Source organism: Chiloscyllium punctatum, chromosome 41 (genome assembly GCF_047496795.1).
Source record: "Chiloscyllium punctatum isolate Juve2018m chromosome 41, sChiPun1.3, whole genome shotgun sequence".
Taxonomy (NCBI): Eukaryota; Metazoa; Chordata; class Chondrichthyes; order Orectolobiformes; family Hemiscylliidae; genus Chiloscyllium; species Chiloscyllium punctatum.
The window spans coordinates 47,099,581-47,126,154 of record NC_092779.1 but is presented as its reverse complement, the minus strand read 5'-3'; the positions used below and the strand labels follow the sequence as shown (position 1 = coordinate 47,126,154).

The following is a 26,574-nucleotide window of genomic DNA, read 5'->3' as shown; positions in this document are numbered from 1 at the left end:
TGTTGATTACTTCTGGCTGTGGTATCAGTGATTATCTGCTTAACTGAATGAGTAAATTTCAATTTTATTTTACCTCGACTGAAATTATTTCTAACTTTTGAACCCACAATCCACAAAAACAAATATTGTGGGGATGTAGATTTTAGATGGCAAGAAATACAAAATTATCAGTGCAAAATTATCCTGAACCACAATACACATGAAGGATAACATACATAGATTAGTCACAATTAATTTCAATATTAATCTCAAAGTGAACAAATATCATTCCTATAGCTTCTTGTTTAATTCCCTGACTGCATTGTGTTCATTATAATTGAAAGCTGTGTCCATAATCACTTTCTTTACAATACAAAGGCAACAGAATAGTAGAATCATTCTCTTTATTGGTACAAATATATACAGAAAGAAATCCCCTCTACACTGAACTAACTTACAGAGAGCAATATATGCCACTGGAAGGCATAATGATTAGATAATTTCAGATGTAAAAGCAAGTAGATAAACAGATCATCAGTTAGCCTAATGATTAACATAAAAAATAAACTTCCCAGTTCCAACAGTCCATTAGCATGAAACTGCTAAACATTACACCCCACATGATGGACCCACCATCCCCACATATTCTTGCTCATTGTGCTTATGGCAATGTTTGTGAAAACAGATTTAATAATCTGAAATGGAGTATCTGTACACCTGGAGGCTAAAATATGCCCTGTTAGATGATTACAAACACCTACCCAAGCTCCTCTTTTATTTATAATAAATTATACAAATTTATGCCTTTACTGTGCTCAGTTAGTATCATTATTTTACTCAAATGCATACAGGATTATATCTTGCATGCACATCTGACACACAAATAAGCACACAGGAGTACATCCATAAGCTTGCTGTTCATTGTACAGAAGCTGCCCTTAAAAAGATTCCAGTTTGGTTGCTTGGTTTATGATGTCTTTGTACAAGGCATGTCTTCCCATGGCAGCTGGTTAACAGAAATCCGATATATGAGAAAAACTGCCAACATTTGCACGTATGGGAGCAAAATTTAAAAATAAAAAGGAATGTCAATTTGTCAGAGGTGGGAAGCAGGGAAGAATGAAGAAGGAAAAGATAGGAACCACAGGGATAAGAGAAAAATATTACGCATGCAGCAAATAAATGTAATAAACAAACAAACAAACAAACAAACAATCTTTTAAAGAACCAAGCCTTTCTTTTAAGAAAAAAGATTGCTTTCAAAGCAGGAATCTAAATGCCATTTTCCAGTTTTGATAAGTTTTAATTTGATGGCTGGCTGGTGAGTAGAAACATCTCAGATCATCTTTACACCCTGATTATTCATATCACTGTGTGCTCTTGTGCTGCGCAACCTCCCAATCCAAAAGCCTCTATACAAATATGTAGTCTTTGTCTCCTTCCTCTCCAGAATCACTGGACTTGCTGCCATTCTTTCCCTCCACTTTTGAATGCTGTCGCTCTCTCTTGGGCATCTTCTCCTTTCCCCGCAATTCTTGATCTTCTGAAAACCGGCCTGGTTTGCCATCCTCAGAGCGTGGACTTTGCCTGGAACTTGTTTCTGACACAGAGCTTTGGCGTACTGGTAATTTTTAAAAGAAAGAAGAAGAAAATATTGCAGTGAAGCGCATCCAAAAAAAACATAAAATAGCTGACAAAATCGGTACATGAAATGACAATGAGTGCATCAGAACATGTTCAGAAAACTAAATTTTACACTGAAAGTTTGAATGACTAAGATTATTATCACACCTAGTCCTGAAGCAACTTAAGTTTTGAAATCCATTTTTGTCTCACTGTGCAATGGGAAAATAAAAACACCACTCAGTGGGTGAAGTTGAAATGCTGAAAAGTTCACCAGTTCAATCCAGCAGGCTAGAATTCAAACTTAGAAATATCTACAGCATACATGGAATACAAATCAGCTTAACACAAATACCAGCACATTTCTTCAGATATAACCTAAACAAAACTAATGTTCATTTGAAGATCCTGCGACAAAAATTCATTAACAAAATAAGAAATTGCCGAAAAAACCCAGCAGGTCAGGCAGCACCTGTGGAAAGAAAGCAGAATTAACATTTTGAGTCTAGTGACCCTTCTTCAGAATTGATTGTAGCTAGGAAAAGGTTGGAATACATGCTGGAGAAAAGGTAGGGGTGGGGGAAGGAGTAAAGTACAGGTGGGGATGTAGCCCAATCCCCTTGGTGCTCCAGGTGAAGGAATCTTACTTCATTACAGAGTGAGTACGGTTAATTCATCTTTTGGCGAGTTCAGTGAGTTCAGATAGTAAGTTGGGGGTGGGGGTGGGGGTGGGGGTGGGGGTGGGGGGGGAGGTGGGAGGCTATGTTTGAAAGTAATAATGATGCTTTTTAGGTAGCTAATTAAAATTAAACTTGCAAACTAACAGCCAGTAGAGGGTTAGCCATGTCAGTTGGTGGGGTTGTGTGTTCCAACTGCGAAGTATGCTCAGGTCATGGGTGCTGACAGCAATTAAATCAGCAGCAAGTATACCCAGCTTCAGCTGCTCACCTAATGAATGGATCAGCTTAAACTGCAGTTGGAGATAACAAAGAGCACACAAATGCTGCAGAGCGTCATCGACAGAAATGGTAGAAACATAGTCACAACCCCAAAGTCCAAAATGATAGATGGGTGACTGTTAGACAGGACAAGCAGTCAGTGCAGGAATCCCTGCGGCTGTCCTCCTATCAAACTAATTTTCCATTTGGGATACTGATGAGGAGGTTGGCCCATCAGGTGACATCAGCAGCTAGAGCACTGGCACCACAGCTGGCTCTGTACAGAGGGGAGGGACAAAGCATAGCAGAGCAATAGTAATTGGAGATTTGATAGCCCCTGGGTAACAGGTAAGCGATTCTGTGGCTGCGAAAAAGACTCTGGGATGGTATGTTGCCTCCCTGGAACCAGGGTCATGGATGTCTGAGTGGGTACAGGACATCCTGAAACAGGAGGGTAAACAGACAGAAATCATTGTCCAAATGACATAGCTAGGAAGAGTGACAGGGTCCTGAAATGACAATTCTGGGAGTTTGGTAGTAAAATAAAAAGCAGGACCTCTAGGGTAGCAATCTCAGGAATATTTCCCGTGTCATATGCCACTGAGGCTATGAACAGAAACAGAGTAAAATTAAACATGTGGCTAAAAAGCTAGAGAAGGGGGAGGGCTTCAAAAACGTGGACCATTGGGATGTCTTACAGGGAATGTGGGACCTGCACAAAAAGGACAGCTTCCACCTAAAGTGCAAGTGGACTAACATCCTGACAAGGAGGTGTGATAGTGCCACCTGGAAGTGTTTAAACTAGTATGGTAGCAGGGTGGGAATGAGAGCAGGTCAATAAATAGAGAAACCTAATGAATGAGCAAGCTTGAGTCTAAGGCAAATATAGCAAAGGAGAGGAGCAATCAGGGAGATGTTGCTGGGTTCAGTAGAACTGGAGGCTTCGACTGTACTTCACTTCAATGCAAGTAGTTTAACAGGTAAAATAGATGAACTTAGAGCCTGGATTAAAGCATGCAATTATGATGATGTTGCTACCATCAGGACATGGTTGAAAGAGGGACAGGATTGGCAGCTTAATGTTCTGGGATATTGATGTTTTAGGCAAGATAGAGGAGAAAGCAAAAGAGGTAAGTGAGTTACAATACTGGTTAGGGAGCATATCACAGCTGCATTGAGGAAGGACACCTTGGAGGGATCTTGCAGTGAGGCATTATGGGTAGAGCTCAGGAATAGGGAGGGGGCAATCACAATGGTGACTTGTCTTGGAGGGTGTTTTGAAGCAGTCATGTGGATAGTTCATTGAGGGAGGGGGGCCCTACTAGACCTCATATTGGGAAATGAGCCCAGTCAGATTATCAAAGTTTCAGTGGATGAACATTTTGAGAATAGTGACCATAATTCCATAAGTTTTTGTATACTTATGGATAAGGATACGAATAGACCTCAGATGGTGTTTTTAAGTTAGGGGAAGGTCAACTATAACCGAATTAAGCAAGAATAGGAGAACGCTGATTGGGAGTGGCCGTTTGAGAGTAAATCCACATCTGTTAAGGACCAGTTGATTAGACAGCAGGACAGGCATGTTCCTGTGAAAATTAAGGACAGGTGTGGCAGGATTCTGGACCCTTAGATGACAGGAGAGGTTATCAGCTTGGTCAAAAAAAAGGTAGCATACCTCAGGTCTAGGCAACTAAAAACAGACAAAGTCCTTGAAATATATCGAGAAAGTAGGAAGGAGCACAGATGGAATGTTAAGAGGGCTAAAAGGTGCTAGGAAATGTCCTTGGCCAGCAGGGTTAAGGAGAATCCCAAGGCATTTTATCCATACATTAGAAGCAAGAGGATAGGGAAAGGGTAGGCCCACTCAAAAATAAAGGAGGGAGGTTACGGGTGGAACCAGAGGAAATGGGTGAAATCCTTAATGAGTCTTTACATCAGTATTGACTGAAGAGAGGGATATTGAGATTTGGGAAAAGTATATGAACACTTTCGGGCAGGTCAATATAATGAAGGAGGAAGCGTTGGATGTCTTGAAATACATTAACATAGACAACTCCGAGGGCCAGACGGGATCAATCCCAGGATCCTGTGGGAGGTAACTAAGGAAATAGCTGGGGACTTAGCAGATATCTTTGCATTCTACTTGGCGCGAGGTGAGGTTTCAGAGGACTGGAGATTGGCCAATGTTGTTCTTTTGTTTAAGAAGAGAAACAGAGCTAATCCAGGTAATTACACACCAGCGAGTCTGACGTCAGTGGTGGGGAATCTGTTGGAGAAGATACTGAGACAGGATTTATTCACATTTGGAAAAAAATTGACTTATTAATGATTAGCAGCATGGGTTTGTGTGGGAAGGTTGTGTTGTGTCTCACCAACTTGATTGAGTTTTTTCAAGAGGTGACAAGAATGATTGATGAGGGAAGGGCAGTGGATATTATCTGCATGGACTTCAGTAACATTTGATAAGGTATCTCATGGCAGGCTGGTACAGAAGATAGGTTTTTTAGATTAGATTAGATTAGATTAGATTAGATTACTTACAGTGTGAAAACAGGCCCTTCGGCCCAACAAGTCCACACCGCCCCGCCGAAGCGTAACCCACCCATACCCCTACATCTACATTTACCCCTTACCTAACACTATGGGCAATTTAGCATGGCCAATTCACCTGGCCTGCACATCTTTGGACTGTGGGAGGAAACCGGAGCACCCGGAGGAAACCCACGCAGACACGGGGAGAACGTGCAAACTCCACACAGTCAGTCGCCTGAGGCAGGAATTGAACCCGGGTCTCAGGCGCTGTGAGGCAGCAGTGCTAACCACTGTGCCACCGTGCCGCCCACGGTCTTGAGGGATCTGGGGTGAGTTGGTGAGGTAGATACAAAACTGGCTTGGTCAGAGAGACTAAAATAGTGGTGGAAAGAGTGGAGTTTCGGAATGGAGATCAGTAACTAGTGATGCTCTGCAGGGATCAGTGCTGGGATCCTCGTTGTTTGTAATATATATATATATTATGATCTGGAAGAAAATGTAGGTGATCTGATTAGTAAGTTTGTGGATGACACAAAAATTGGTGGCATTACAGATATTAAACAAACGATACAGTGGAATATAGATAGATTGCAGATATTTGCAAAGAAATGGCAGTTCGAGTTTAATCTGGACAAATGTGAAGTGATGCATTTTGGAAATCAAATTCAGGTGTGAATTATACAATAAATGGCAGAAACCTTACGAGCATTGACATACAGCAGGATCTGGGTATACAGACCCATAGATCCTTGAAAGTGTCAACACAGATGAATAAGGTAGTCAAGGCGGCATACAGCACGCTTGCTTTCATTGGCCAGGGCATCGGATATAAAAGTTGGCAGGTTATGTTACAGTTGTACAAAGCTTTAGTTAGGCCACTTTGTCTGTTTTTAGTTGCTTAGACCTGAGGTATGCTACCTTTTTTTTGACCAAGCTGATAACCTCTCCTGTCATCCAAGGGTCCAGAATCCTGCCACACCTGTCCTTAATTTTCACAGGAACATGCCTGTCCTGCTGTCTAAATACTGTGCGCTGTTCTGGTCACCACACTACTAGGAGGATGTTTAAGCTTTGAAAAGGGTTCAGAGAAGTTTTCCTTGCTTTCCTGAAGAAGGGCTCATTCCCAAAACGTCGATTCTCCTGCTCCTTGGATGCTGCCTGACCTGCTGCACTTTTCCAGCAACACATTTTCAGCTCAGAGAAGGTTTACCAGGAAGGTGCCAGCAGGGTTTTTGTTATGAGGAGAGGTTGGATGAACTCTGATTACTTTCACTGGAAAGACGGAGGCTGCAGGGCAACCTGATAAAGGTCTACAAAATTATGAGAGGCATAGATAAGATGGATGGTCAAGGCTTTTTCCTAGGATAGAAAGGTCAAATGCAAAGAGGTCACAGGTACAAGGTGAGAGGGGAAAGTTTAGGGGATAAGTGCAAGGAAATGTTTTAATAAAGACGGTAGTGGGTATCTGGGATGCAGTGGAGGTGGTGGAAGCAGTTACGTTAGTAGGGTTTCAGCTGTATCTTGATCTTGATAGACACATGAACATGAGATGAACAGAGGAATAGATATTGCACATGGGCAATAAGTAGCAGATCTAAGTAAGGACTGGGAATCGGCGTATGCTTGGTGGGCCGAAGGGCCTGTTCATTTGCTGTATTGTATCGTAATGTATAATGGATGGACATGGTGCCCAAATCATTAAATCTGGACATGTTTTCAGACTTAGTGGGGAGAACTCTATAAGCTGGTAATTCTGTAACTGTTGGTTGACGTATGGTTTATAATAGCTAGAAAAAAAAAATGAGGTTATGTAATTCAAATGAGATTTAAGCCCAAAAGACATAGGAGTGCAGTAAGGCCATTCAGCCCACTGAGTCCATGCCACCATTTAATAATGGCTGATGGGCATTTCAACACCACTTATCTCCACTCTCCCCATAGTCCTTAATTCCTTGTGAGAAGAAGAATTTATCAATCGCTGACTTGAAGACATTGAACGTCCCGGCTTCCACTGTGCTCTATGGCAATGAATTCCACAGGACCACCACTCTCTAGCTCAAGAAATTACCTTTCTCTTCTTAGGCTCACATCTACACATGACCAATCTTTAACAAAAGGGCCGGACCAGACATGTACTTCCAAATCATTGCCACCTTTAATCAAAAGCTGGTGGATGAGGCAGTAGCTTCAAATATTTCCATGAACATCTCATTCCACCTACACCAGATTTTTTCAGCTTCTATTCGATAAACTTGAGAAGATGAGAGACAGTAAAATGCCATGGTATGAACCTGCTTTCTATGGATGGTAGAATGCGTTGGTAAGTTGTGCTGGAGGTTAATTCTCATACCACAAAAATAATGCAGCAAGGATTTGAAGCAAATTAAAAGCTCAATAAAGGTGTAGTGAAGGAACAATGAAATTATAAACAATATTAATCACAATACGTGCACCCACTTTAAACTGTAAATACTGGAAACACAAAGCACCTGAAACAAAAATGGCTATGTAGTATTTTGGTCAGATTTATTTTAAATGGAAGTTCTTGGATGAAGGATTGATATGCAGAATTCTAACTTAGATCCTTTCTTTGTTAAAATGCTGAAAGATCTGTTGTGTATTTTCAGAAATTGCTGCTTCTGCTTTCCCGTGATTGAATTGGGAGAATTTAATTATACACATGCAAATCGGGATAGTGGTAGTTTAAGAGGCAGCAAAGGGATTTGGATTTGGATGAGGAGAATTTCTTTGAGGTACACGTCCAACAAGAAAGCAAGCCCTGCTAGAATTCTCAATCTTGGGAATGTAATGGGCCATGCAGATCAAGTGACAGGATGGGAACATTTCAGGGACAGTGATCCCCTTATCAGAAGGTTTGGGATAAGAATGGCAATGACATTGGTTATATCAGATTTGAAGTAATCAATTGGTGGAGAGCTGGCTTCAATAGGATAGAATGAGGCTGGGCAGACAGTCTAGGACCAATGTTTGGTGGGACAAGCAAGTAGCGGAGGAATGGATTACCTTCAAAGCAAGGATTGATCAGGCACAGTCAAGTTATATTCCCTTGAAAGGGAAAGACAGGACAAACAAATCCACAGCTCCCTGGATGGCAAAGGAGGTAGATAGAAAATAAGGAGGAAAGTGTGCTTATGACATATTCCTAGTAGTAAATACAAATGAGAGCCAAATTGAATACAGAAACTATTGAAGAGAGGTAAAAAAGCAAATAAGAGAAACAGAGGTTTGATAAAAAATGTCAGATATATCCTAAAGTCATGATTTGCCCCTCTGAAAGGTAGTGCTTCTAAATAAACCTGTTGGACTAACGTTGAGAGGTTCTCTTCCAACACCATCTTTATAGGCAGTGAGTTCCAGATTCCCACCAATCAGGTGGTTGTCCAAGGAGCAGTGCTCCGATGGCTAGTGCTCCCAAATAAACTTGTTGGACTATAATTTAGTGTTGTGTGATTTATAACTTTGTATATCCCAAAGTGTTCTTTATGCACATCAGCAGTGAAGGATTTACACATGGAGTCAAGAAGCATGGTTGAGGTGTTAAATTAATACTTTGTCTCTCTCCTACAAAACAGGTGCTACTCAGCCGTGGTGGTACAGGAGGAAACTCAGTCATTAGAAAAGTTTAAAGCTTTCAGTCCTTGAAGTTGATAAAGTGCATCCAAAGATATTGGAGAAAGTGGAAATCATAGAGACACAGTCAATAGTCTTTCAATCTTCTGTTTGAGTGTCATGCAGAGGTATGAAGAATTGCAAACATCATGCTCTTCACCAAAAAAAGGTTGTAAAGAGAAGCCCAGTAATTACAGGTTGACCAGTTAAACCTTTGTGGTGGAGAAAATTTTAGAAATAATTACTCAGGAATTCATAGTCACATGGAATAAATGTGGGTTAATTTGAAAGAGTCAGCACTAATTTGTTAAGGGAAAATTATATCTAATTAACTTGGAGCTTTTTCTTAAGGCGTAACAGAGAGGACTGATAAGGGGAAGCTTGTTGATGTGGTGTACATGGACTTCCAGAATGTATTCAATAGAATGTCACACAATACACTTGAGGAAAGGTATAGGCATGGAATAAAAGGAATTTTTGCAACTTGGAAACAATACTGGCTGAAGGACCGAAAACAGGGAGTAATGATTAATGAGTATTTTTCAGGCTAGAACCAAGTTCATAGTGGAGTGCCCCAGTGACCAATTTCAAGTTTGTAGATGACAGAAAACTTTGGAGGAGGGAATTGGAAACTGAGAGGAGACTAGTGTAGAACTTCAACTGCATTGACAGCTTGGTGGAATGGGTGAATAGGTTCGGGTGAATAGGTTCAGGTGAAGTTCCATGTGGAAAAAGATACACTGATTTACACTGGCACAAAAAATATGGAGAGCCAGTAAAAAATTAAGGGTACACTTTTAAAGGGTATGCCAGAGCAGGGAGACCTGGGAGTATGTGTGCATAAATAATTAAAAGTGGCAGGACAGAGCAGTTAATAAAGTGTACAGTAAGCTGGAATTCATAGTGGCTCAGACTACAAGAATCATAGAGGTCTACTGCACTGGAAAAGGTTCTTCAGCCCATCGAGTCTGCCCCAGTCAAAAACACCCATTTAACTATTCTAATCTCATCTTTCAGCAGTTAACTCAGTCTTATTTGCCCTGGTATTTCAAGTACGCATCTAAATATTTCTTTACCGTTAAGAGGTTCACTGTCTCTACCATCCTTACAGGTAGTGAATTCCAGATTCCCACCACTGTCTGTGTAAACAAAAATCCTTACATCCTCTCTAAACCTTCTGCCCCTAACTTTAAATCTATGCTCCCTGGTCATCGCAATAACATTACTTCTATAACATGATTCCAGAACAACATACAATATTCTAACTGTGACCAACCTATCTTTTAAGCAGAAATGAACTTGTAGAAGATACTGGTTAAACTGAGGCATCACGGTGGCTCAGTAGTTAGCAGTGCTGCCTCACAGTGCCAGGGATCCAGGTTCAATTCCGGCCTCGGGCAACTGTGTGGAGTTTGCACATTCCCCCTTCGTCCGAGAGGGTTTCCTCAGGCTGCTCCTGATTCCTTCCACATTCCAAAAGGATATGCAGTTCAAGTGAATTGGTCATAGGTGTTAGGGGTAAAAGTAGGGAAATGAGTCAGGGTGGGTCACTCTTCAGAGGGTCGGAATGGACTTGTTGGGCCAAAGGCCTTGTTTCCACGCTGTAGGGAACCTAATCTAATCTAAACCTGAGCTGCAGTATTGCATACTGTTCTGGGCACCACACTATAGGAAGGTGGGAATCCAATGGAGAGAGTGCAAAATAGGTTGACAGGAATGATTCTAGGAGAAAGTGAGGACTGCAGATGTTGGAGATCAGAGTCAAGAGTGTGGTGCTGGAAAAGCACAGCTGGTCAGGCAGCATCCAAGGAGCAGGAGAATCAACATCAGGAAAACCATTGTTGATGAAGGGCTTATGCCTGAAAAGAATGATTCTAGGGCTGCTTAACTTCAGTCATAAGGATAGACTGGAGATGTTAAGACTGTTTACCTTGGAGAAGAAGGCCAAGAGGAGATTTGATAGAAATTTTCAAAATATTGAAGGATCTGGACAGAGTAGATTGTGAGAAACTATTCCTGCTCTCAAAGGGATCAAGAACCAAAGGCACAGTTTGACAAAAGAAGCATCTGCAAGGTAACAATTGTTTTTCCACCCAGCAATAGTTGTGTTCTGGAAATGATTGCCTGGAAGTATGGTGGAGGCAGGTTCAATCGAGGCATTCAAGGGGATTCGATATTTCAGTCAAAATGATGGTAATGATTCAGCGAAAAGGCTGGACATTGTACTAAAGTCAAATTGTTCAGGGAGCCAAACTAGACAGAGCAGGCTAATGGCTTCCTTCTGAACCATAAAGGTTCTGTGATTCGGAATTCCATGAACAAAACAAGACACTGCATATTCGTCGTGAAGCCATGATAACCGAGGTCCAGTCTCCTGGATCATTATGTACAATCAGATAGAACTGGATCCTCTCTAGTGACAGCAAGGGATATGTCTGTTGGTGCTGCAGCTGAACTATCACTGCAGGAAGAGAAGAATTAGGCAGGATATTAAGCCTTGGCTTGACTGTCGCACCATTTGGAGGGAAGACATCAGATTGAAACATTATGCTCTGTTTCACTGTCCTATTTTCCTGCCATGCTTTATACTTGTCTAGCAGATGAACTCCAGGTATGGTTAGGAACATGGAACTGGGATATCATAGTAATTACAGAAACATGGCTCAGGGATGGGCAGGACTGGCAGCTTAATGTTCCAGGATACAAATGCTACAGGAAGGACAGAAAGGGAAGCAAAGGAGGAGGGGGAGTGGCGTTTTTGATAAGGGATAACATTACAACTGTACTTAGGGAGGATATTCCCAGAAATACATCAAGGGAAGTTATTTGGGTGGAACTGAGAAATAAGAAAGGGATGATCACCTGATTGGGATTTTATTATAGACCCCCTAATTATCAGAGGGAAATTGAGAAACAAACTTGTAAGGAGATCTCAGCTATCTGTAAGAATAATAGGGTAGTTATGGTAGGGGATTTTAACTTTCCAAACATAGACTGGGACTGCCATAGTGTTAAGAGTTCAGATGGAGAGGAATTTATTAAGTGTGTACAAGAAAAGTTTCTGATTCAGTATGTGGATGTACCTACTAGAGAAGGTGCAAAACTTGACCTACTCTTGGGAAATAAGGCAGGGCAGGTGACTGAGGTGTCAGTGGGGGAGCACTTTGGGGCCAGCGACCATAATTTTATTCGTTTTAAAATAGTGATGGAAAAGGATAGACCAGATCTAAAAGTTGAAGTTCTAAATTGGAGAAAGGCCAATTTTGATGGTTTTAGGCAAGAACTTTCAAAAGCTGATTGGGGGCAGATATTCGCAGGTAAAGGGACAACTGGAAAATGGGAAGCCTTCAGAAATGAGATAACGAGAATCCAGAGAAAGTATATTCCTGTCAGGGTGAAAGGAAAGGCTGGTAGTTATAGGGAATACTGGATGACTAAAGAAATTGAGGGTTTGGTTATAGCAGGAAGCATATGTCAGGTATAGACAGGATAGGAGAAAGTGAGGATTGCAGATGCTGGAGATCAGAGCTGAAAATGTGTTGCTGGAAAAGCACAGCAGGTCAGGCAGCATCCAAGGAGCAGGAGAATCTCATCCAAGGGCATGAGCCCTTCTTCAGGAATGAGGAAAGTGTGTCCAGCAGGCTAAGATAAAAGGTAGGGAGGAGGAACTTGGGGGAGGGGCTTTGGAAATGCGAAAGGTGGACGGAGGTCAAGGTGAGGGTGATAGGCCGGAGTAGGGGTGGGGGCGGAAAGGTCAGGAAGAAGATTGCAGGTTAGGAAGGCGGTGCTGAGTTCGAGGGATTTGACTGAGACAAGGGGGGGGGGGGGAAATGAGGAAACTGGAGAAATCTGAGTTCATCCCTTGTGGTTGGAGGTGGAAGATGAGGCGCTCTTCCTCCAGCCGTCGTGTTGCTATGGTCTGACGGTGGAGGAGTCCAAGGACCTGCATGTCCTTGGTGGAGTGGGAGGGGGAATTGAAGTGTTGAGCCACGGGGTGGTTGGGTTGGTTGGTCCGGGTGTCCCAGAGGTGTTCTCTGAAACGTTCCACAAGTAGGCAGCCTGTGTACCAAATATAGAGGAGGTCACATCGGGTGCAGCAGATGCAGTAAATGATGTGTGTGGAGGTGCAGGTGAATTTGTGGTGGATATGGAAGGATCCCTTGGGACCTTGTAGGGAAGTAAGGGGGGAGGTGTGGGCGCAAGTTTTACATTTCTTGCGGTTGCAGGGGAAGGTGCTGGGAGTGGAGGTTGGGTTGGTGGGGGGTTGGTGGGGGGTGTGGACCTGATGAGGGAGTCACGGAGCGAGTGGTCTTTTTGGAACGCTGATAGGGGAGGGGAAGGAAATATATCCCTGGTGGTGGGGTCCGTTTGGAGGTGGCGGAAATGACGACGGATGATACGATATATATGGAGGTTGGTGGGGTGGAAGGTGAGGACCAGTGGGGTTCTGTCCTGGTGGCGATTGGAGGGGCGGGGCTCAAGGGCGGAGGTGCGGGAAGTGGAGGAGATGCAGTGGAGGGCATCGTCGATCACATCTGGGGGGAAATTGCGGTCTTTGAAGAAGGAGGCCATCTGGGTTGTACGGTATTGGAAGTGGTCCTCCAGGGAGCAGATGCGATGGAGACGAAGGAATTGGGAATATGGAATGGCGTTTTTACAGGGGGCAGGGTGGGAGGAGGTGTAGTCTAGGTAGCTGTGGGAGTTGGTCGGTTTATAGTAAATGTCCGTGTTGATTCGGTCACCCGAGATGGAAATGGAGAGGTCTAGGAAGGGGAGGGAGGAGTCTGAGACGGTCCAGGTGAATTTGAGGTCGGGGTGGAAGGTGTTGGTAAAGTGGATGAACTGTTCAACCTCCTCGTGGGAGCACAAGACAGCGCCGATACAGTCATTGATGTAGCGGAGGAAAAGGTGGGGGGTGGTGCCAGTGTAGCTGCGGAAGATGGACTGTTCCACATATCCTACGAAGAGGCAGGCATAGCTGGGGCCCATGCGGGTGCCCATGGCTACTCCTTTGGTTTGGAGGAAGTGGGAGGATTGGAAAGAGAAGTTGTTCAGGGTGAGGACCAGTTCAGTCAGTCGAAGGAGGGTGTCAGTGGAAGGGTCTGGTTGGTACGGCAGGAAAGGAAGAAGCGGAGGGCTTTGAGTCCTTCGTGATGGGGGATGGAGGTGTACAGGGACTGGATGTCCATGGTGAAGATAAGGCGCTGGGGACCGGGGAAGCAAAAATCATGGAGGAGGTGGAGGGCGTGGGTGGTGTCCCGAGCGTAGGTGGGGAGTTCATGGACTAAGGGGGACAGGACCGTGTTGAGGTATGCAGAGATGAGTTCAGTGGGGCAGGAGCAGGCTGAGACAATGGGTCGGCCGGGGCAGTCAGGTTTGTGGATTTTGGGCAGAAGGTAGAAATGGGCGGTGCGGGGTTGTGGGACTATGAGGTTGGAGGCGGTGGATGGGAGATCCCCTGAGGTGATGAGGTTATGGATGGTCTGGGAGATGATGGTTTGGTGATGGGAGGTGGGGTCATGGTCAAGGGGGCAGGAGGAGGAGGTGTCCGCGTTTAGCCTCAGCGGTGTAAAGGTCAGTGTGCCAATCTACTACCGCGCCTCCCTTGTCTGCCGGTTGATAGTGAGGTTGGGGTTGGAACGGAGGGAGTGGAGGGCTGCACATTTCGAGGGTGAGAGGTTGGAGTGGGTGAGAGGGGTGGAGAGGTTGAGGCGGTTAATGTCGCGGCAGGATAGATCGAGTGAATCCTTAGAAGAGTATAAAGGCAGTAGGAGTACACTTAAGAGGGAAATCAGGAGGGCAAAAAGGAGACATAAGATAGCTTTGGTAAATAGAATTAAGGAGAATCCAAAGGGTTTTACAAATATATTAAGGACAAAAGGGTAACTAGGGACCAAATAGGGCCCCTCAAATATCAGCAAGGTGACCTTTGTGTGCAGAAAAAGGGGGAGATACTAAATGAATATTTTGCATCAGTATTTACTGTGGAAAACGATATGGAAGATACAGAATTTAGGGAAATAAATGGGGACACCTTGAAACATGTTCAAATTATAGAGGAGGAAGTGCTGGATGTCTAGAAATGCATAAAGGTGGATAAATCGCCAGGACCTGGTCAGGTGTACCCTTGAACTCTGTGGGAAGCTAGAGAAGTGATTGCTGGGCCTCTTGCTGAGATATGTGTATCATCGATAGTCACAGGTGAGGTGCCGGAAGACTGGAGGTTGGCAAACGTGGTGCCACTGTTTAAGGAGGATGGTAAGGACAAGCCAGGGAACTATAGACCGGTGAGCCTGACCTCGGAGGTAGGCACGTTGTTGGAGGGAATCCTGAGGGACAGGATGTACATGTATTTGGAAAGGCAAGGACTGATTATGGTTAGTCAACATGGCTTTATGCGTGGGAAATCATGTCTCACAAACTTGATTGAATATGTTGAAGAAGTAATAAAGAGGATTATTGAGGGCAGAGTGGTGGATGTGATCTGAATGGACTTCAGAACGACTTTCGACAAGGTTCCCCATGAGAGACTGGTTAGCAAGGTTAGATCTCACGGAATACAGGGAGAACTAGCCATTTGGATACAAAGCTGGCTCAAAGGTAGAAGACAGCGGGTGGTGATGGAGGGTTGTTTTTCAGACTGGAGGCCTGTGACCAGTGGTGTGCCACGAGGATCGGTGCTGGTCCTCTACTTTTTGTAATTTATAGAAATGATTTGGATGCGAGCATTAGAGGTATGGTTAGTAAGTTTGCACATGACACCAAAATTGAAAGTGTAGTGGACAGCAAAGAGGGTTACCTCAGATTACAATAGGATCTGGACCAGTTGGGCCAATGGGCTGAGAAGTGACAGATGGAGTTTAATTCAGAAAAATGTGAGGTGCTGCATTTTGGGAAAGCAAATCTTAGCAGGACTTATACACTTAATGGTAAGGTCCTAGGGAGTGTTGCTGGAACAAAGAGACCTTGGAGTGCAGGTTCATAGCTCCTTGAAAGTGGAGTCGCAGGTAGATAGGATAGTGAAGATGGTGTTTGGTATGCTTTCATTTATTGGTAAGAGTATTGAGTACAGGAATTGGGGGGTCATGTTGCGGCTGTACAGGACATTGGTTAGGCCACTGTTGGAATAATGTATGCAATTCTTGTCTCATTCCTATCGGAAAGATGTTGTGAAACTTGAAAGGGTTCAGAAAAGATTTACAAGGATGTTGCCAGGGTTGGAGGATTTGAGCTATAGGGATAGGCTGAACAGGCTGGGGCTGTTTTCCCTGGAGTGTCGGAGGCTGAGGGGTGGCCTTATAGAGGTTTATAAAATTATGAGGGCGTGGATAAGATAAATGGACAAGGTCTTTTCCCTGGGGTGGAGGAGTCCAGAACTAAAGGTTTAGGGTGAGAGGGGAAAGATATAAAAGAGACCTAAGGGGCAGCTTTTCCACACAGAGGGTGGTACGTGTAATGGAATGAGCTGCCAGAGGAAGTGGTGGAGGCTGGTACAATTGCAACATTTAAAAAGGCATTTGGGTATATGAATTGGAAGGGTTTGGAGGGATGTGTACCGGCAGGTGGGACTAGATTGGGTTGGGATATCTGGTTGGACCGAAGCGTCTGTTTCCTTGCTCTACATCTCTGTGAGCCCAAATACTCATTTACTTGTATTTTTATACGCCTTTGGAGCGATATAAGTTATGCTAAGACCATTTCTGATGTAAATGTTATGATTTTCTCTCTCATTTTAAATCATTTTCAACATTCAATCTGAAGAGTTCTTTCTTTCATGGCTTCTCTCAACTTACCTCAATGTCTACTCAGCACAACACTCTTCAATCATTTGTCAAATGCTTCTTATCAAGATGTACCAATGCTCACTTTTGTTGTAATTTTGCTACTCTATAATATTTTAGGTGTCAGTCATGTTTAATTGTGTTTTTCTTCTTGGACTCCCTGTCATACGCTCTAACTTCTGCTAACGTAATGAAATCCAAAACTAAGTTACAAAAAGAAAGCAGAATTGAATTAATTTGTGTCATGAAAACAGATACTGAGAATGTTTTGTGGTATTAAGTATCTTATACATCAGTTTTTAAAAAAATAATTAATGTGGCAACACCAACTTGAAAGTGAAAATTGCAATTTCGGACCACTACTTTTACATCAAGTCATAGAGATGTACAGCATGGAAACAGACCCTTCGGTCCAACCCGTCCATGCTGACCAGATATCCCAACCCAATCTAGTCCCACCTACCGGTCCATATCCCTCCAAACCCTTCCAATTCATATACCCAAATGCCTTTTTAAATGTTGCAATTGTACCAGCCTCCACCATTTCCTCTGGCAGCTCATTCCATACACGTACCACCTGCTGAGTGAAAAAGTTGCCCCTTAGGTCTCTTTTAAATCTTTCCCCTCTCACCCTAAACCTATGCCCTCTAGCTCCGGATTCCCTGACCCCAGGAAAAAGACTTTGCCTATTTACCCTATCCATGCCCCTGATAATTTTATAAACCTCTACTTTAGTATTTGGATGAGTTTAAAAGCTCTAAATAAGTTCCTAGACAGTTTGAAAAATTAAAAGCACAATGTATCCCAGGAAAACCTTAACTTTATTACAACCTCCTTATAAATCATTACAGAACTCACTAATAGGAACATTGTATAGTTTCAGTCGCTATGGGAACATCAACTCATTTGGGAACAAATGGTTGTTGTGCACCTCAACTGTATCTACCCATCTTGATTCCTTATCCCTAATTACTCTTGTTGAACAAAACATTCAGATTGGATCTCTCATCTGGAGTATTTCTAGATGATCTTTTAGGACACTGGTTAAGTATGTTAACCTTCATTCTTTACTTTTAGCTTTTTTGTAAAAAATGGACTTAGTCACGACATTCCAATTTCTAGTTAAAATTGATTATATAAATTGGCCTTTTCATAGATCATTTATTTGGCGATGTACTTTTTGCAACTTGAATATTGAAGAAAATTGACTCAACCTATGAGGTAGTGGGCCCCAATACTCACTAATGTGAAGTCTTTAAAAGGGATATAACATTGCACACAAACACAGTCCTAGGCACTGTAAAGGATATAAACCTGCATGGTCCCCATTCACTGGCATTGGCTTTACTGGTTGCTGCATTGCCTCAGACATCATTGGCCAACTCATTCACATACTTTTGGAGACAGAGGTCAGGGAAAGAATAGGGATGTTGTAGGACAAGGGAGCATTGGTGTCAGCAAAACCTACTCTCCTGTATAGAGCTTGTTCCTCTTGCTTCCACAAGCTGCAGCTGGCTCTATACACAGGCACTGATCCACAATATATCATGCATGGCCAAGAAGCTAAGCATCATACTGGCACAGTTAATTCAGGGCTTCACAGACGGCTAAGACCGGAGGGGCAAATGTCAAAATCATGCCATTTATAGAAAAATGTCAAATAGCATACAATATATTGTCATCTGTGCCACCAAAGTGCTCTCAATAAACTTTCTCATAACCTCTCCTGTGCCCCCACTTTGTGTTAGTGTACTCCATAGTTATGCAGCTGAGGCAGAGGGACATTGAGCATCAGTGGAGCCCGCTGGACCTGGAGCTTGGCTGGGCTATCCTCGGGGGCCTTTGAGTATGATCAGCCCAGACATGTTGAGGGCTTGTTGCCAGATGCAAGCAGACTCTCCCTGGTGGCAACATCAAGAGGGGGTCACATTGGGTGGAGGTAGGGTGCCCAGCCACCTCTGGAATGCCGAGTGGAGATTTCGGAGTGCCCCATCTGTGGTTTCTCCTCTCTTTTTGGCTACCTCCTGGCACTACCATGTTTCCGTGTGAGGAGAGGTACTTGGGGTACATGCAAGGTTCCCATTTCCTTTCGCCATGACTTTGGGTCCTGAGGACCAATGGCTGGGCAGTGGAATGCAGGTATACAGACCACTTCAGCAGACCCTGAGGGTGCTGGAACAGGTTCCCAATGGCAGCCATCCAACTCTCCATGACTCACTGCATTGCGATAGCTTCTGGGCAATGACAGCAGGGTGACTAGAACAACTGAAGGATGGTACTGACTTAGTTGGGGCAAATGGATGTCACTGCATCCCACAGGAGGAATACTGGACCAAGGTTTGCTCTACTTAGGGGATAAGAAACTTATCCTTCAGTCTCCTTTGCTTCAAGGAAAACAATCCCAACCTTTTACATTTCCTGATCCTCTCCAGTACAATCACCTTCTCCTATAACGTGGATTCCAGAACTGCACTGTGGTCTAACCAACATTTTATACAGCTTCAGTGTAACTTTTCTGCTCTTAAATAAAGTATCCCATATGACGACTTCATCTACCTGTCCTGCTTTTTTAAGAGACTGGTGAACATGCACCCCAAAGTCTCTCTGATCCTTGGTGCTTCCTAGAGTCCTACTGTTCATTATGTATTCCCTTACCTTGTTTGTCCTGCACGAGTGCATCACCTCACACCTATCTGGATTGAATTCTATTTGCTACAGATCAACCCAACAATATTCTCCTGTAATCTAAGGCTATCTTCCTTACTATCGATCACCTCACTAGTTTTGTATCATCCACAAACTTACTGATCAATCCCCACCCTCATTCAAACCTAAATTGTCGATACATACATTACAAACAGAAATGACCCAACATGGATTATTGTGGAGTAGTAGCCCTGGACACAGGATTCCAATCACAAAAACACTCCTTGACAATCACCCTTTACTTCCTGCCACTCGGCCAATTCTGTATCCATCTGACCATGTTTCCTGGGATCCTACATGCAAGTGGCAAGTTATTTTGTGAAAAGCTGAGGATAGAATTGGATGTGACAATTTCTATCCAGCAATGTAGTTCATTAATGAAGCACATTTGCTCCAATGTGGAGTAAAACCATGCTAAGCCTCAAAGTGAAAAACTCTCCAAAACCTCAATTCAACTTGCACTTGGCCAAAACATTTAACCAAAGGTAAAGTGGACACTCGTGTCAAATTTTCTACAAGCAGTTCCGGGTGGAATTTAGACATTTTCAGGTCCTGCCCAATCTTCTAGCTCTTTGCTACATTTAGGTTGACTTTTGCAGAGAATATTCTGCAGGCCTCAAAGAAATTTCGGCCATTTACTGTAGTCTCTGATCCTGGATTGCCAGAGATTGGATTTATTAACAGAGATGAGTGTCAGGATTCTGTAAAGGTCCTGGTATGCTGAGCTACATGGGAACTGCCCAGTAAGATTCCAATTAGTTCCAGAGGATCCTCTGCAGAAGTCTCCAATTGTGAGCTACAGTCAGAGACTTTGGACAGTTCTGATAAACTTACCTGATAATTTACTCAGGAAGCGTTAGGCATAAAGAAATGAGTCTAATTCCTGCGTAAGTCAGAATTGACACCTGAATCATCATAGACCCTGACTATCTCAAACCATGACCTACCAATGCCTCCTCAAACCATCAAATACTTCCCTGGCCTGCCAACTAATCTCCCCAACTGGTCACCTCACTCACACAGAACATGCTGCCTCTCCAAACCCACCAATGCTAACCAGTTCCCTCTACCAGCCTCTCCATCCATTTACACGCAGTCAGAGAACATAGAACGTACAGCATAGGAATATGCCCTTCAATCCATGATGTTGTGCCAATTATGACATCAAATTAAATTAATCATAACCCTCCATTCCTTGCATATTCATGGATTAACTAAAAGTCCCTTGATTGCCCCTATCGTATCTGCCTTCACTACCAGCGCTGGCAGCGTGTTCCAGATGCCTACCATTCTGTGTAAAAACAAGTTGCCCCTCACATCTCCTTGAAACATTCCCCCCTCTCACCTTAAACACATGCCCCCTAGCATTTGACATTTCAACTCTAGGAAGAAGATTCTGTCAACCCTATCAATGGATCTCATAAGTCATCCAATAATGAAAATTCAAACTGAGTACTTAAACTTACCACATGGCAGTTAGTACAGTAAAAAAGGGGATGCATTCAGTCTTCTTCTCAACTCTACTCTGATCCTACAGAGTTCTGAGGGGGGTGTTATGCTCCACATTTCAGGGAAAGCTGGGCTTTGTAGGCCTGGCCAGAAATGTGCAGCAGTGGAATCTCAAATATATACTGGCTACTATGATATACACAGACTGTTAATATATGCTGACTGCTAAGATACACACAGACTATTAATATATACTGATTGTTATGATATACAAAGACTATTAATATATACTGACTATTATGTTACATACAGATTGTTAATATATACTGACTATTATGATATACACAGACTATTAATATATACTGATTGTTATGATATACAAAGACTATTAATATATACTGACTATTATGTTACATACAGATTGTTAATATATACTGACTATTATGATATACACAGACTATTAATATATACTGACATACACTACTATGATTGCCAATACTCATAACATCCAGATCCTGATCTTTAATCAGTTTTAATGTTGGTGGACCTTACAAATCGAGATTACATTTATGTACAAAACTACAAATAATGATTTTTTAAAAATCAACCTGAGGTATTCTGGGATATAAGGATGTCAAAATTATTGCAGAAATGCAAGTTTCTTAGTCCAAAGTGCGGTAGTGGGTAAAGTCGTATATTTTTAGGACAGGCTGGAGCAATACAGCAAACGTTTATTATCTTCAGCTGTTAAAACTAAGACAGCAATATTAGTACTAAACAAATAAAAGGGGCATTGTTTCTAAATTGGAACTAATCCCAAGGGGAATTTTACAAGTTGGCTGAATGTCTCTTAATACTGATGTAGATTTAAGTCTACCGAGCAGGAGTACATTTTACAATCAGGTTGTTAAATATTGTGTTGTAATGAGTTTTCCAATATCATCTTTCAGAAGCCATTAAACAATTTCCTGGTTTAATAATGGCCCCTTTCCCCTTCTCTGTTATTAAGTCATTGTCCATCAACTGGTAGCCTACAAGTCTCACAAGTCAGAACTCCAGTTTCCTCTTACCATGCCTGGTTTTTATTATTGAGCCATTGGGCATGTGGAGATCAATTGATCTCAAATGTTCCAAGTTAAGCAGCAGGCAGATAGAGTTCATTCTTTAGATTACTATCTAATAAACCTGGCCATGCACTTCAAAAGTGCTGAGAGTGAAGAATTGATATTCCTTGGTTGCAATGAGTGCACTCCATACACAATAACCCCTCCACACCAAAGTATGTATGCACTCTTTTACAAAAGAATGCTGCGCACATAAATATAGTCAAAGTTCACACAGATACACCTCCTGGACAAAGGATGCCCAGTTGAATTGAACCACAATCCAGCACAGAATCTTTACATTAAAGTCACTTTTTGTTTAATAAAATTATCAACAAATATGGAACTAAGGTTGGTAAATGGAATTAAGGCATAAATCAGCAATGATTCAAATGGTGGTACAGGGTCAAGAGGTTGAATATCCTACTCCTGAGAAATGAATATGAGTCAAAAAGCGATCTTCACAATCTGAGCAGAACTGGAAATTGAAGGATTGACTGACTAGACTAACATGGGCATAAGTGTCCACAATTTCAAGCCATGACCAATCGATATTTTAGCCTCTTCTTAGCAAGGAGTTATACAAGATTATTGTCGCCTTTACTAATTCATAAGCAAAATGCGGTAGATGCTAGAGATCTAAAACAAAAACGTGCTGGAGGAACTCAGCAGATCTGGTAGCACCTGTGAAGACAGAAACAGGGTTAATGTTCTGAATCCAACATGACTCTTCTTTAGAGTACTGCTACCCAATCTTTCTTGCATTCACAGAGATCAAATGCTTCAATGATATAATTAGAAGACAAAAGGTTTATATACATAGGGAAGCCAAAATGAGGGGTGCAGGTATACTAAACTGGTAGCAAATTAAATTGTTGTGTTTCCAAATTGATGAAAGGTATCTTGCAGTGAGTCCATTAATCAACCTAAATTAATATATTCAGGAAAAACAGCACAGTCAATGTTCACATGGTGATCACAAAGAACATGAATGAAGTTAACATTTAAATTATAACACACACACATTGCTGGCAAAGTTTGTGCAACTGGTGAAATGTTCTGTTCAAACAAAAATCAAATGATACCATTACTGTAGCAACGAAAATCAAAGCAAAGCATTTGCAACTGTAGTATCCCCATCTCCAATTCTTTTGGAACTTAGGCTTAAACTCAGTAAAATAACTTGTTAATTTCTGTAATAATTTAAAATGCTTTTTAAAAATGCTAATTTTATCTGAATCCAACAGAAGTCTGGCTTGTAATGAAAATCTGAAATTGCTCACTTAAATTCCACAGATTACTTGATTTTGAAAATAAACAAGAGGTATGGAATGAGATACTACACTTTACAAGACACAAGACCAGCCTCCAAGCACAAAAATGGCACCAGCAAATTTATAGCAATCCAATTAAAAAAATGTTCAAATTTGTGCCACTTATGAAGAAATGGTGTACGTCATGGTTTACTGTCTTTTGTAAACCGAATTCCTTCATTGCAATGATTCAAAAAGCAGTAACCTAAATAACTGTGCTGTAGCCCAGACCGATCTGTTCCAAACTTATTCTTTTGGGTGACATGATGAGAGTAGAAACTCAATAGTCAGGAAATCTTTGAGAGGTGGAATTAGTAGCTTTTGAAGCAAAGACAGATACATGCTTCAGCATGGATGCTCATATTTTCTGGCTTGTATTTTACATCCATTTTACACAGGCCCAAGCCAAACCATTTCAGTGTAAAAATGCTATTATACCAGATTTAGAAACATAATTAGGTTACGGGAAGGGTGTATAATTTTTACATCTTATATGCACTTGTTCTTAGTTGGTATGGATATCTTTAAATAAATTATATACTTGCTGGTGCCAACTCCACCCACCACCACCACTCCACAAAGGCAAAACTTCTGACCAGTTATTGGCTGTGATTTCTTGCGCTCAATCTCGCTTGCATCATTCACTGCGCCAGTTGATGATTGCCTCAGTGTTCTTTTGACACGCGCTCCATTTTTTGCCATTTCAGAATCATGTTCTGTGTCAGCTCTACTATCAAGTCCAAATAGCTCTACTAGGGAAAAAGGGCACTTTTTAATTTTTACTTCACATACACATTCAATGCATGATGGAGCAGCACAAAATAAACCTGAAGATATTAAATGACCTCTAACTGACTAAGTTGTCTTGCGTGTTAAGAAGTTTTCCATTTCAGAATTCTTTAAGACACATTGCCTGTCCCTTGTTTTAAATAATAGAATTAATTTAAATTTACAGAATTAGATTTTATTTTAGCAATATTCTAGGAAACTGAAAGCTCTTTCTGAATTGCTATGTGTAATGCAATTATGCTTTCCTAGTTTCAGTGAGACTCATATTGCCTACCTCTGGATAGCAATGCTCAATGCTGACATAATACTTGTACTTGTCTCATTACTTCAATACTGTTCCAATGTTTAGACACATTTGTGCAGATAACTGACATGAATTCGAGTTGTTTTAATATTTAAATGCATAAAATTTTGCTTCATGATCATGTAGATTTTAACGCTCCCATCACAATAAGTCCCAGTGCAGTAATTTTAAGCTTCACTATAATTTTTTTTTGTAATCTTACTTCTGCTTCAGTTAATGGAGACAAACAAATGGAAATACATGATGAAAGACACACTCTAATTGCATGTTTTGAACATGTAAAATGCATGCAATATGGTTCACAAGTTGCCATGGTCTGCACAACTGCAACAACTAAAATGTATGCACTATTGGCAATTTTCAAATTAAATGTAAATGCAAGGAAGTTAAATTTGTATATTAAACCTTTTATCATCAAACCCTTAAACATTATGCTATTATGTATCACCAATTTACAACTCTTAAATCAACACATACTGCAACCTTATCAGTGTCCAATCAGTGCCAGAGACAAGATAAATAAATTGCAGAATTTGTTTCATGCTTTCTATACATAAATATGCTCCAATATTCATGCACTCAATATTTAAAGTTCTTGTGGTGCAGTGACAGAATAGTTGATCCGATTCATTTGGGAAACGGGTAAGGTGATAGATCTGCAAATGCAGGTTGAAGAGTTACTGTCTACTGTATTGGTTAATTGTATTATCATGAAGCATTATATAAGCCCTCTCTCCTCTCTAACTTCAGAATGTCTATGTCTCCTTTGCCTCACATTAAGTAGTGATAGCCTACCTTCATGTGAAGATGACCAGCTGCTAGGTCCACTGAAAGGAGGACTGTTCTGTCCATCTTTATCTGATGGCATTCTCCTTAGAACAGGTGGAACCAGAGCAATTTTGGGGGAAGTGTGACCAGATGGTGATTCTGGGGTTTCCTCTATAAAAAGGAGTAATAAAGAAAATTTTTGTAATGCTGTGTTTCCCAAACAAAATTGGCAGTGCTTCGAGATAGGTTAATAGTGGGATCTCAATTAATCCTCTCCCAATAGATTATGGGTCAAATTTACAAGGGTTTCCCACAGTTATTTTTCTCTTCTATGCAGCACAAATCCTTATTGACAGTTTACAAAATAGACATCATTGTTTCATTAATATCAAACTAAACATTTATACTTGGTAAAGTCTGCCTGAGCTTCAAATGATCAATTCGGTGAACAATCATATCACATATTCCTGTACAGGAATAAATCTGTAAGTGAGTATCTATAAATTTAAATGATAAGCTTTAAGAGCTTTAATAAAGTTTTAAAATATCCAATGATGAAGACCAATGCTAAGAAAGCCAACAAAATCTACCATCCACTTGTGCTTAAATGCACTTCCTGGGATTTAATTGTACAGGAATTCCACATTCTCATAGAATCTAACGTTCAGGGAACAGATTATTCCAAAACTTGGAGGTGGTAATGCTTTTCCTGCCCAGAAACATGTGACAAGCCTATTGTAAAGTTTTCAATAGATCACTCAGGACAGTTTTGGGTGTCACTGAAGAGAAGTCCAAAGGACACAGATCAGTTCAGGTTGTTATGGAGGGCAGTGTCATCTGAAGCACAATGAAATGTGAGCTTGGAACACTTAAGGGAATTGTCAGCAAGAGCTTAGCTGTTATTTGGGGGAAAAAACACAGAGACAGAAGCATATTCCATGTTAGGCAATGACGTTCCAAAACAGTTGAAGAGTTCTTAGTAGTATGGGCTCAGGAAGATTCTGGGAGCTGTGGGCCATTAATAGGTCAGTATAACTGAGTGTGCAGTTCAAAAGCTAAAAGCATTATTTTCAAGCACCTGAGCAAGATGAGAGTTTAGAGAAAACACGGGAAGTTTTTAGTTTGGTGAAGCTAGCTGTCAGTGAAAAGCTGGTGTTATGCCTTTAAACAAGTGGAGTGCAGAGGGAGTTTGTCAGAATAGTTGTTACTGGGGCAATCTACAATTGAAAGTTGTCTCAAGCTGTTCTATGTCAGATTAAACAAAAATAAAGAATTGTAATCTTTTGTGAAGTTTAATGCAATTTGATGACACATTGTGCCATTAATGTCTGGGGAAATAGCTCAGATATCTGTAAGCTTTGTCTTGATCACACTTAATATTTGACATGTACTGTGGGGTGTTCAATCACGGTATATTATCATTGTTATATATTGTATATTACTGTTCTAGTTTGTGTAGTAAAATATTGTTCATGTTCAAAATCTTGGAATTTTATCCTCTTAGTAAGTTCCCTGGATTTCACCTTTAGTCTACTTTAAAAAAGGTTACTGGTCCCTAACCAGATTGTGACATAATTTGGGAGCCTTCCATAATATGGCAAAGAGTAGAGAATGCTATGTGTCAAATTTCAAAGTGAGGTTGTTGAATTCAAGACT

At 41.6% G+C, this 26,574-nt stretch overlaps 1 protein-coding gene across 8 annotated transcripts in view; it reads right to left on the bottom strand.

Annotated features, from left to right (window-relative positions):
• Positions 1-369: 369 nt before the first annotated feature.
• The window catches only part of LOC140465031 (F-actin-uncapping protein LRRC16A-like), a 470,304-nt gene continuing 444,099 nt past the window's right edge, over positions 370-26,574 (bottom strand). For 2 of the 8 annotated variants that reach the window (XM_072560836.1, XM_072560838.1), the window contains 3 exons: positions 24,946-25,089; positions 23,654-23,809; positions 370-1,600 (listed from right to left, as the gene is read on the bottom strand). In XM_072560836.1, coding sequence (XP_072416937.1) covers positions 1,392-1,600; positions 23,654-23,809; positions 24,946-25,089 — 509 coding nt within the window. In that variant the 3' untranslated portion in view covers positions 370-1,391. The remainder of the gene's footprint in view (positions 1,601-23,653; positions 23,810-24,945; positions 25,090-26,574) is intronic. The other 6 variants (XM_072560837.1, XM_072560839.1, XM_072560842.1 and 3 more) reach the window with 5 other exon arrangements.